Source organism: Hyaena hyaena, unplaced genomic scaffold (assembly GCF_003009895.1).
Source record: "Hyaena hyaena isolate Hyena2069 unplaced genomic scaffold, ASM300989v1 scaffold_1393, whole genome shotgun sequence".
NCBI lineage: Eukaryota > Metazoa > Chordata > Mammalia > Carnivora > Hyaenidae > Hyaena > Hyaena hyaena.
Genome location: NW_024082017.1, coordinates 23700 through 35601, shown reverse-complemented (window position 1 = coordinate 35601; position 11902 = coordinate 23700). Strand labels below are relative to the sequence as shown.

General features: G+C 38.3%; 1 protein-coding gene across 1 annotated transcript; it reads left to right on the top strand.

The window, feature by feature from the left end:
- Positions 1-366: 366 nt before the first annotated feature.
- On the top strand, positions 367-2133 carry LOC120225380 (cationic amino acid transporter 3-like). The gene has a single exon (XM_039223587.1). The coding sequence runs from the start codon at positions 367-369 to the stop codon at positions 2131-2133; it is 1767 nt and encodes a 588-aa protein (XP_039079518.1).
- The last annotated feature ends 9769 nt before the right edge of the window (positions 2134-11902 follow it).

The following is an 11902-nucleotide window of genomic DNA, read 5'->3' as shown; positions in this document are numbered from 1 at the left end:
CTATATGAGTTAGCTGAACCCAGTGGGATTACATACATGTGGTGTGTAAATGTGGAGAATGTTGGAAGAAATTTTACCCTTTTTCTGTGGAGAAAGAGGGGTTAATTTTTCTTTAATGTCTTTTGATGTCAGCTTCTATGATAGTTGGGCTGCAAAAAGTGATATGGGACTTCTGAGCTTTGGCTGTTTGATTAACAGCACTGTTCAGTAAATATTTATTGTTTATTTAGGCATTATGGAGGGATTGCATAAACCGGATGAAATGGGAAGCGGCATATTTGAAACCTGAGCAACAAAAGAACTCGGCAGCTCCAACCCAACTTGCCATAACTGAGCCTCCTAGACTTCTCTTCAATTCCAGTTAGAATGCTGTGCCAGTCTCTTCGCAGATTTGGTCTAAAGCTGGTACGCAGACATACGCTGGAGGAAGAAGAGACCAAGTTGGAATCTGTCAGAAGTCTGAGCACTCTGGATTTAGTGGTTCTGGGTGTGGACCGCATAATTGGTGCAGGAGTGTATGTCCTGGCTGGCGAGGTGGTCAGCAATCAAGCAGGACCATCCATCGCAACCTGCTTCTTGGTGGCTGGAATAGTTTCTATGTTGGCTGGGCTGTGCTATGCAGAGTTTAGTGCTCGGGTTCCCTGTTCCGGATCTGCATATCTCTACACCTTTATCACTGTAGGTGAATTCTGGGCTTTCATCACTGGCTGGAACCTCATACTCTCCTGTGTTGCTTATGTAGTCACTGTGATTCAGGCGTGGACCTTAACTTTTGACAACCTGTTTGGGAAGCAGATCTCTCAGACCCTGCATGAGAGTGTCTCACAGCATGTTTCTCAAGTCTTTGGAGACAAGCTAGACTTCTTTTCTGTGGTACTTCTGTGGTGTCTCATAGAAATTCAAGATCTGAGATCTCGTGGGTTCTTCGTGGTTAGCAAAGTAATTACATTAATGAAATTTTTGTTCCTCAGTTTTGTCATCATCTCTGGCTTCATTAAGGGGGACCTGCACAACTGGACACTAACAGAAGAGGACTATGTAAAGGCTGGACTGAATTACACGTCTACATTGGGCCCTCTGGGCTCTGGAGGATTTGTGCCTTTTGGCTTCAAGGGGATTCTCCGTGGTTCAGCTACCTGTTTCTATGCATTTATAGGTTTCACCATTATTGTTACCAGAATCGAAGAAACCCAGAATCCCCAGAGTTCCATCCCCAGGGGCATTGTGATTTCACTGTTCTTCTGCTTTTTGATGTACTTTGGTGTCTCTGTGGGACTTACACTTATGGTGCCTTACTACAAATTTCAACCTGGGAACACCCTGCCTGAAGCATTTCTCCATATTGGGTGGACCCCTGCCTACCATGTTGTAGCTTTTGGATTTCTCTGTAGTTTTGCTGGCATTTTCCGGAATTTTATATCCCCCACACGTTGGGTAATATACAGGATGGCACAGGATGGCCTCCTCTTCCCTGTCCTTGTCAAGATATATACCGGCACATACACCTCCATTGTGGCTGATATGATCTTTGGCATTACTGCAGCAATCATGGTATTTTTCTTTGGACTTACCGATCTTATGGACCTCAGTTCAATTGGAACCCTGATATCTTATTCCCTGGTAGCTTTTTGTGTTCTCATTGTCAGGTATCAGCCTGAGAGGAAGAATGAGGGAAATGAAGCAGAAGTGCAGCAGCAGGATATACCTACACCAGAGACACTGACTCTACAGGGACTACTTTTTCCAGGAAGCCCCACCCCTACTCCACTTTCTGGACGAGTTGTCTATGTTTGCTCTTCACTGCTTGCTTTGCTGATCATTCTTCTCTGCCTGGTGCTGGCCCAGTGGCCAGATCTGTTTTCTGGGGACCCAGTGTGGATTTCCGTGGTTGTGGTGCTCCTGGTGCTCATCACTGGGCTCACTGGGGTCATCTGGAGACAGCCACAGAGCTCCAGGCCCCTTCCCTTTAAGGTCCCTGCTCTGCCTCTCCTCCCACTACTGAGCATCTTTGTGAATGTTTGCCTTATGATGCAGATGACAGCTGCCACCTGGGCCCGATTTGGTGTCTGGATGTTGATTGGGTTTGCTATCTACTTCGCCTATGGGATCCAGCGAAGTTTTTACCCCACTTAAGTCAGGCTAAAACTTTAGACATAGAATTCAGCAGTGCCAGTACATATTGGTTTTGACATCACCACATCTGAATGTGGTCTGGTATTTATGGTGGAGTGAAGGATGTGTCTTGCTCTTTCTCCTTTTTTTTTTTTTTTTTTACTTGAATACTTTTCTGTTGTGTGAAGAGCTTCTTACTGGCTTAAAAAAATTATTATTAAGGCGGCACCTGGATGGCTCAGTTGGTTAAACCAGTTTCTGACTCTTGATTTCAGCTCAGGTCATGATCTCATGTCATGATCTCACCATCTCTGAAATAAAGCCCTGCTTGGGCTCTGAGCTGACAGTGTGGAACTTTCTTGGGATTCTCTCTCTCTCTCTCTCTGCCCCTTCACTGCTTGTGCTATCTCTCTTTCTCAAAATAAATCAATAAACTTTTAAAAAGTAATAAAAATAAAAAGTTATTATTAAAAGAAACTTGAAAAAGTGTTTTCCTTTTCACTGGTTAAATATCCAGTATTGAGGGGCTGCTGAGCACCTGGCTGGCTCAGTCAGTACAACATGAGGCTCTTGATCTCAGGGTGGTATGTTTGAGCCCCATATTGGTTCTAGAGCTTATTTAAGAAAATACATAGTAGAGGAATTACTGGATCACATGGTAGTTCTATCTTTTTTAAGTTTGCTTGTTTATTTATTTTAGGAGAGAGAGAGAGTGCACTTGTGTGTGCATGCAGACACATGAGGGAGGGGCAGAGAGAGAGAATCCAAAGCAGGCTCCATACTATGAGCACAAAGCACTACAAGGTGTTGAACTCGGGAACCATGAGATCATGACCTGAGTCTAAACCAAAAGTAGGATGCTCAACCTACTGAGCCACCCAGGTGCCCTTATTTTTCATTTTTTGAGAAGCCTTCATATTATTTTCCATAGTGACTGCACAAATTGGCATTCCCAACAACAGTGCATGAGGGTTTCTTTTTCTGCACATACTCAACAACACTTGTTTTTCTTGTCTTTTTTATTTTAGCCATCCTGACATGTATAAAGTGATATCTGATAATCTGATTTCAGTTTTTACTTGTATTTTCTTGATGATTAGAGATGCTAAGCATCTTTTTATTAGTCTGTTGGCCATCTGTATCTCTTCTTTGGAAAAATATCTGTTCAGACCCCCTGCTCATTTTTGAATTAGATTATTTGTGGGGTGGGTTTTTTTTTGTTTTTTGTTTTTTGGTTTTGAGTTGTGTAAGTTCTTTATGTATTTTGGGTATTAACTCCTTATTGGGTATATCATTTGCAAATATCTTCTCCTATCCAATAGTTTGCCTTATTGTTTTGTTGATGGTTTCCTTTTCTGTGCAAAAGATTTTTAGTGACATGAATTTGAAAAGATATATGCACCCCTATGTTTATTGTAGCATTACTTACAAAACCCAGGATTTGGAAGCAAACCAAGTGTCCATTGATAGATGAATAGATAATGAAAATGTGATATATGTGTTTATACAATGGATATTACTCAGTCATAAAGAAGAACGGAATCTTACTGTTTGTAACAACATGGATGGACCAGGTAGGTATAACGTTAATTGAAATATGCCAACCTGAAAAAGACAAATGCCATAGTCTTCACTCTAATGTGGATTTAAGAAATTAAAAACTTTGTTTTTAAAAAGATAAAAAGAGACACAAACAAACAAATAGAAAACCATCCCAGACTCCTAAATACAGAGCACAAATGGGTGGCTGCCAAAGAGAAGATGGATACAGAGTGAGTGATTTAAATAAAGGGAATTAAGAGTATAGTTATTTTGATGAGCACTGAGAAATATGTGTAATAGTTGAATCATTATATTGTAAACCTGAGAGTAGCATAACAACACTGTATATTAATTATACTTCAGTAAAAGAAACTAGAAAAAGACAAAAAAAATGAAATATGGTCCCTGCCCTTAAGAAGCTTATATTTTAATGCAAGAGGAAAATTGTAGCTGTATCATAAAGTAGAAAGTGTTGTCATAAGTAATAAACAAAGTGTCCTAGGAATTCAGAGTGGAAGATGATTATTTGTGGCTGGCACAGTGGTGATGGTTGATTAGTGAAATCAGAGAAGACTTTGTAGAAGAATGGCATTTGAATTGGCTCTCTTCAGGGACAGGATTTTACCGCATATGGACATCGAGGAGAGATTGTAGGATGAGAGAATGACACTATGAAAGGGACAGAAAAGTGAAGCAGTGTTTAGGGCACACGGAGCAGGATATATAGCTTGAGCTTGGGCTGTAAGGGTGGGGGAGAGGGGAGACAACAGAACATGAGCAGGTGAATTGGAGCCAGAGATTTCCTCTGAGCACAAAACACGTTGGCTTTGAAACCACTACCCATGCTGAAAGTCCCTAAGGTTGGCTTTTTTACTTGGTGACCCTGGAATTCTTGGATTTAAAGTTTCTCTACCATTGTCTTCTTTGGTCCATCTGCTCAGAAAGTGCATAGATGAGAGCCAAGTGTTCTAGGTCATGGTCTTATTGCCACCATTAACTAGCAATGTGACCTTGACTAGGCCACTCAGTTCCTTCAATGCTCTGTTTATTTTTCTGTAACATTAGAGGTAAGAACCAATCATTTATAAAGTTATGCTTACTTAAGAAATTCTGGGATTTTTCAATCTTTAATTTTTTGAGAAACCTCCACACTGTTTTCCAAGTTGCTGCACCAGTTTGCATTCCCACCAACAATGCAAGAGAGTTTCCCTTTCTCCACATTTTTGCCAACATCTGTTGTTTCCTGAGTTGTTAATTTTAGCCACTCTGTTGTGAGGTGGTATCTCAATGTAGTTTAGATTTTTATTTCCCTGATGATGAGCAATATGAGCATCTTTTTCATGTGCCTGTTGGCCATTTGGATATCTTCTTTGGAAAAATATCTATTCATGTGTCCTTCCGTTTCTTCACTGGATTATATGTCTTTTAGGTGTTGAGTTTACTAAGTTTTTTTAATAGATTTTGGATACTAACCTTTGATCTGATATGTCAGTTGTGAATATCTTCTTCCATTCCATTTGTTGCCTTTTAGTTTTGTTGATTTTTTACTTTGTTGTGCAGATTTTATCTTTATGAGGTCACAATACTTCATTTCTCCCTTTATTACCTTGCCTTTGGAGACGTGTCAAGTAAGAAGTTGCTGTGGCTGAGGTCAAAGAAGTTGTTGCCTATTTTGTCTTCTAGGATTTTTATGGTTTCCTGTCTCACATTTAGGTCTTTCATCCATTTGAATTTATTTTTAGTATAGTATAAGAAAATGGTCCAGTTTCATTCTTCTGGGTGTTGCTTTCCAGTTCTCTCTGCACCATTTGTTGAAGAGACTGTCTTTTTTTTTCCTATTAGATCCTCTTTCCCGTTTTGTCAAAGATGAGTTGGCCATACATTTCTGGATCCATTTGTGGGTTCTCTATTCTATTCCATTGACCTATGTATTTATTTTCATGCCAAGACCACACTGTCTTGATCGTTGTTTCTTTGTAATACAGGCTAAAGTCTGGATTGTGATGCCTCCAGCCCTGGTTTTCTTTTTCAACATTACTTTGGCTATTCAGGGTCTTTTGTGGTTTCATACAAATTTTAGGACTGTTTGTTCAAGCTCTGTGAACAATGCTGGTGCTAGTATGATTGGGATTGCATTGAATGTGTAGATTACTTTGTGTAGTATTGACATTTTAACAATATTTGTTCTTCCAAGCCATGAGCGTGGAATGTTTTTCCATTTCTTTGTGCTTTTATCAATTTATTCCATAAGATTTCTATAGTTTTCAGTGTACAGTTCTTTTTACCTCTTTTGTTAGGTTTATTACTAAGTATTTTATGGTTCTTAGTGCATTTGTAAATGGGATCAATTCCTTGATATCTCTTTCTGTTGCTTCATTATTGGTGTATAGAAATGCAACCGATTTCTTTACATTGATTTTATGTCCTGTGACTTTGCTGAATTAATGTGTCATTTCAAGCAATTTTTTGTGGAGTCTTTTGGGTTCTCCAAGAATATCATGTCATTTGCGAAAAGTGAAAGTTTGACTTCTTTCCCAATGTGGATGCCTTTTATTTTACTTTGTGTGTAAGTCATGAATCATGGGAATCTGCTCCCAAAGCCAAGAAAACGCCATATACACTGTATGTTAGCTAACTTAACATTAAATTATAAAAAAATAAAAACATTACACACACTTGAACAGCCAGATCTGGCCCTTTTGACAGTCTTTAGTGTAATGAAAACTATGTTCCTAAGAAAGCATAACCAAGTACAGTAAAAGTTGGACAAATTAAATTGAAATTACAGGTATTGGAGCTGAAGAGAGTTTTCATATTTTCAAAAATTAATGTGTTTCTGTGATGTATTTACATTTAAATAAAATATATTTTATTTTAAAAAAGAAATTCTAGGGTTTCCTCTGGTTCTTTTGTCCTATTATTCTCTTAACTAGGTCTCTCTACTGCATGTGATCTGAACCTGCATCCCACCCACTTTTGGCTACAACCTATTGTTGGAGCTGTAGAGATCCAGTAAATAACATCCCATTTCCCCCTCCTGTGTTTGGAACCAATGGATAATCAGGACATAGAGATGGATGACTAAATCTTCAGATGTAGATCTGCAGCCTAATTGGCCTACTATTCCTGCATCACTAAATTAGACATCACAAATACTGCTGAGAACCTCCTCACTCCCACCAAAGGAGAGAGTCTGCTTTTACTAGATTTTCTCACGTATGAGCAGATTGGAATGCATGTGTCTTATAGGCAGTTTGGTTCTGGATACAAAAAGAAAATCAACAAAAAAGCTGAAAGAGGTTGAGTGGGGCTTACTCATTGCTGTCTCTTCAACTCACTAATCAAAGTGAAGGGAGTTGTGGATAGAGGCCAGCAGTTGTACACTGCTCCATGTTGCTCAAACTTCAGCAGGTGCCACCTCACCTCAATAACATGTGAAAAGATATTGTTGGGCCAGGCCTCCAACTTTTGGGATTCAGAAGGTATGGATGAGGCTCAGAACATGTACTTTTAATAAGTTCCCAGATGATGCTGATACAGCTGGTCCAGTGACCACACGGAAAACCAAAGTTCTAGCTGAATCCCCTCCACATACGAGATGAAGGGAGGGAAACGAAAGTTCCCTTTAAACATTTACCTTTATTTAGGTAAACATATAGATGAAAATACCATCTTAATCCATTCACAGTGAAGAAATCATAGTGAATTATTTCACAATGTATATGTATATCAAATCTTCACAATGCACACATTTAATATCTTAAATTTTATGTTATTATACCTCACACAGTTACCAGTGTGTCTTTATTTTCTTTATATTGTTCCCTGATTGTAGGTCACAGTTAAGTAGTGTATATTGTTCACTCCCCCCAGATCATTCAGCGGGGCACCAGGCACATAATGAACATTTAGCAAATTTATGGTAAATTGAATTGAGCCTTACATATTCCTTTGGTATAGAAAATTCTCCTTCCTTTCAGGCTAGTACTGTGCTACTCCTTTAAACTGTATTCTGGGAGACTTCCTTGACAAACAGCATTTCTATCGATTCAGAACTATATCTAGAACTGTATCTAGATCTTCAGCCTCCATCTAGACCCATACCCAGACACTTCTAGTTTTGCCTGTATGTGGCTATATCTGAGTTCTGTTGATCTTGCCTGTCCTATCAGAGTGGTGTTTTGCTCAGGTCAGGGAGTAGTTCTCCCCTTCCTCTAGAGCCAGCAGCAAGAACAGTGCTGTTTATTAAAAGAGCAACAGGAAAAATACAGCCCTGAGGCAGGAGAATGCTGGAGAGGACCTTTCCTGGTCCAGCTTCATCTATTCCCATGGGATTTGGGGAGGGTCCTGAAGTATTAAAATTAATAGAAGGCATACCAAGCACTATCTGACTCCAGGGAGGATACTGACTCCAGCATCAACACAACAAGCATCTTTCTTGAAGTAGTGAGAATTTTATGGTTGGCATAGAAGGCCAGTGTTCTATTATAGTTATGTATGGGACCTGCCCTACAAGAAAGGGACAAGAAGCTACATTCATATTTGTGGAATTTCTCATTTCCCAAAGGTAGTAAGTGACTCCAGGGAAGCCTGCTAAAGGCAGTATTACCTATATACTTACCCATTTCTTTATTTTTATTTATTATTTTTAATTTTTATTTATTTTTTAAAATTTATATCCAAGTTAGTTAGGATATAATATAGTAAAACAATGATTTCAGTAGATTCCTTAATGCCCCTTACCATTTGGCCTATCCCGCCTCCCACAATCCCTCCAGTAACTCGCTATTCGTTCTCCATATTTAAAAGTCTCATGTTTTTGTCCACCTCCCTGGTTTTATATTATTTTTGCTTCCCTTCCTTTATGTTCATCTGTTTTGTATCTTAAAGTCCTCATATGAGTGAAGTTATACGATATTTGTCATTCTGTGACTGACTAATTTCAATTAGCATAATAGCCTCTAGTTCCACCCACATAGTTGCAAATGGCAAGATTTCATTCTTTTTGATTGCCTAGTAATACTCCATTGTATATATATACCACTCTTTCGTTATCCATTCATCTGTTGATGGACATTTGGGCTCTTTCCATACTTTGGCTATTGTCCATAGTGTTGCTGTAAACATTGGGGTGCATGTGTCCCTTTGAAACAGAATAACTGTATCCCTTGGATAAATACCTAGTAGGGCAATTGTTGGATTGTAGGGTAGTTCTATTTTTAATTTTTTGAGGAACCTCCTTAGTGTTTTCCCATTGCCTGAGTTGTTAATGTTAGCTATTCTGACGGGTGTGAAGTGATATCTCATGGTGATTTTGATTGTATTTCCCTGATGATGAGTGACATTGAGTATCGTTTCATGTATCTGTTGGCCATCTGGATGTCTTCTTTGAAGAAGTGTCTGTTCATGTTTTTAGCCCATTTCTTCTCTGGATTATTTATATTTTTGGTGTTGAGTTTGACAAGTTCTTTATAGACTTTGGATACTAACCCATTATCTGGTATCTCGTTTGCAAATATCTTCTCCCATTCCATTGGTTGCCTTTTAGTTTTGCTGATTGTTTCCTTCGCTGTCCAGAAGCTTTTTATTTTGATGAGGACCCTATAGTTCAGTTTTGCTTTTGTTTCCCTTGCCTCCAGAAATGTGTTGAGTACTAAGCTGCAGCAGCCAAGGTCAAAGAGGTTCTTGCTTGCTTTCTCCTCAAGGTTTTTGACGGCTTCTTGTCTCACATTTAGATCTTTCATCCACTTTGAGTTTATCTTTGTATATGGTGTAAGAAAGTGGTCCAGGTTCATTTTCCTGCATGTCACTGTCCAGTTTTCCCAGCACCACCTGCTGAAGAGACTGTCTTTATTCCAGTGAATATTCTTTCCTGCTTTGTCAAAGATCAGTTGGCCATATGTTTGTGGGTCCATTTCTGGGTTGTCTAATCTGTTCCACTGATCTGAGCATCTGTTCTTCTTCGGTACCATTTTGTCTTTATGATTATAGCTTTGTAATACAGATTGAAGTCTGGGATTGTGATGCCTCCTGATTTGGTTTTCTTTTTCAAGATTGCTTTGGCTATTCGGGGTCTTTTCTGGTTCCATACAAATTTTAAGATTGTTTGTCCTAGTTCTGTGAACAATGCTGGTGCTAGTTTGATTGGGATTGCATTGATTATGTAGATTGCTTTGGGTAGTATCGACATTTTAACAATATTTTTTCTTCCTATCCAGGAGCATGGAATATTTTCCCACTTTTTGTGTGTCTTCAATTTCTTTCATAAGTTTTCTATAGTTTACAGTGTATAGATTTTTCACCTCCTTGGTTATGTTTATTCCTAGGTACTTTATGGTGTTTGCTGCAATTGTAAATGGGATTGATTCCTTGATTTCTCTTTCGGTTGATTCATTGTTGGTGTATAAGAATCCAGCCAATTTCTGTGCATTGATTTTTATATCTTGCCACTTTGCTGAATTCATTGATAAGTTCTAGAAGTTTTTTTGGTGGAATGTTTTGGGTTTTCCATGTAGAGTATCATGTCATCTGAGAAGAGTGGAAGTTTGACCACCTCCTGGCCGACTTGGATTCCTTTTATTTCTTTGTGTTGTCTGATTTCTGAGGATAAGACTTCCAATACTATGTTGAATAACAGTGGTGAGAGTGGACACCCCTTTCCTGTTACCGACAGTAGGCGGAAAGCTCTCAGTTTTTACCCGTTGACGATGATATTAGTGTTGGGTCTTTCATACATGGCTTTTATGATCTTGAGGTATAATCCTTCTACCCCTACTTTCTTGAGGGTTTTTATCAATAAAGAATGCTGTATTTTGTCAAATACATTCTCTGAATCTGTTGAGAGGATCATGTGGTTCTTGTCCTTTCTTTTATTGATGTAATGAACCACATTGATTGTTTTGTGTATATTAAATCAGCCCTGCATCTCAGATATAAATCCCAACTAGTCATGGTGAATAATTTTTTTAATGTATTGTTGGATCTGGTTGGTTAATATCTTGTTGAGGATTTTTGCATTCATGTTCATCAGGGAAATTGGTCTATAGTTCTCCTTTTTAGTGGAGTCTTTGTCTAGTTTTGGAATCAAGGTAATGTTGGCTTCATAGAAAGAAGTTTTTCTTTCATAGAAGGAAAGTTTTTCTTCCATTTCTATTTTCTGGAACAGCTTCAAGAGAATAGGTGTTAACTCTTCCTTAAATGTTTGGTAGAATTCCCCTGGAAAGCCATCTGACCCTAGACTCTTGTTTTTTGAGAGATTTTTGATTACTAATTCGATTTCTTTCCTGGTTAATGGTCTGTTCAACTTTCTATTTCTTCCTGTTTCAGTTTTGGTAGTTTGTATGTTTCTAGGAATTTGTCCATTTCCTCCAGATTGCCCTGTTTATTGGCATATAATTGCTCATAATATTCTTTTATTATTGTTTTTATGTCTGCTGTCTTGGTTGTTGTCTCTCCTCTTTCATTCTTGATTTTATTTATTTGGGTCCTGTCCTTTTTCTTTTTGATCAAACTAGCTAGTAGTTTATCTATTTTGTTAATTCTTACAAAGAACCAGCTTCTGGTTTCACTGATCTGTTCTACTCTTTGGTTTGTTTGTTTGTTGTTTCAATAACATTGCTTTCTGCTCTAATCTTTATTATTTCATGTCTTCTGCTGGTTTGGGGTTTCTTTGCTGTTCTGTTTCCAGCTCTTTGAGGTATAAGATTAGGTTGTGTATCTGAAACCTTTCTTCCTTCTTTAGGAAGGCCTGGATTGCTATATACTTTCTTCTTATGACTGCCTTTGCTGCATCCCAGAGATTTTGGGCAGTGGTGTTATCATCTTCATTAGCTTCCATGCACTTTTTAATTTTCTCCTTAACTTATTGGTTAGCCCATTCATTCTTTAGTAGGATATTCATTAGTCTCCAAGTGTTTGTTATCTTTCCAAATTTTTCTTGTGGTTGATTTCAAGTTTCATAGCATTATGTTCTGAAAATATGCATTTTATGATCTCAATCTTTTTGTGTTTGTTGATGGCTGATTTGTGTCCCAGTATGTGATCTATTCTGGAGAACATTCCATGTGCACTAGAGAAGAATGTATATTCCGCTGCGTTAGAATGAATAGTTCTGAATATATCTGTTAAGTCCATCTGATCTAGTGTGTCACTCAAAGTCATGGTTTCCTTGTTAATTTTCTGTTTAGATTATCTTTGCATTGCTATAAGTGGGGTGTTGAAGTCCCCTACTTTTGTGGTATTATTATCA

Coding starts and splice junctions, on each gene's coding strand:
- LOC120225380 (XM_039223587.1), top strand. CDS start 367: ATGCTGTGCCAGTCTCTTCGCAGATTTGGTCTAAAGCTGGTACGCAGA.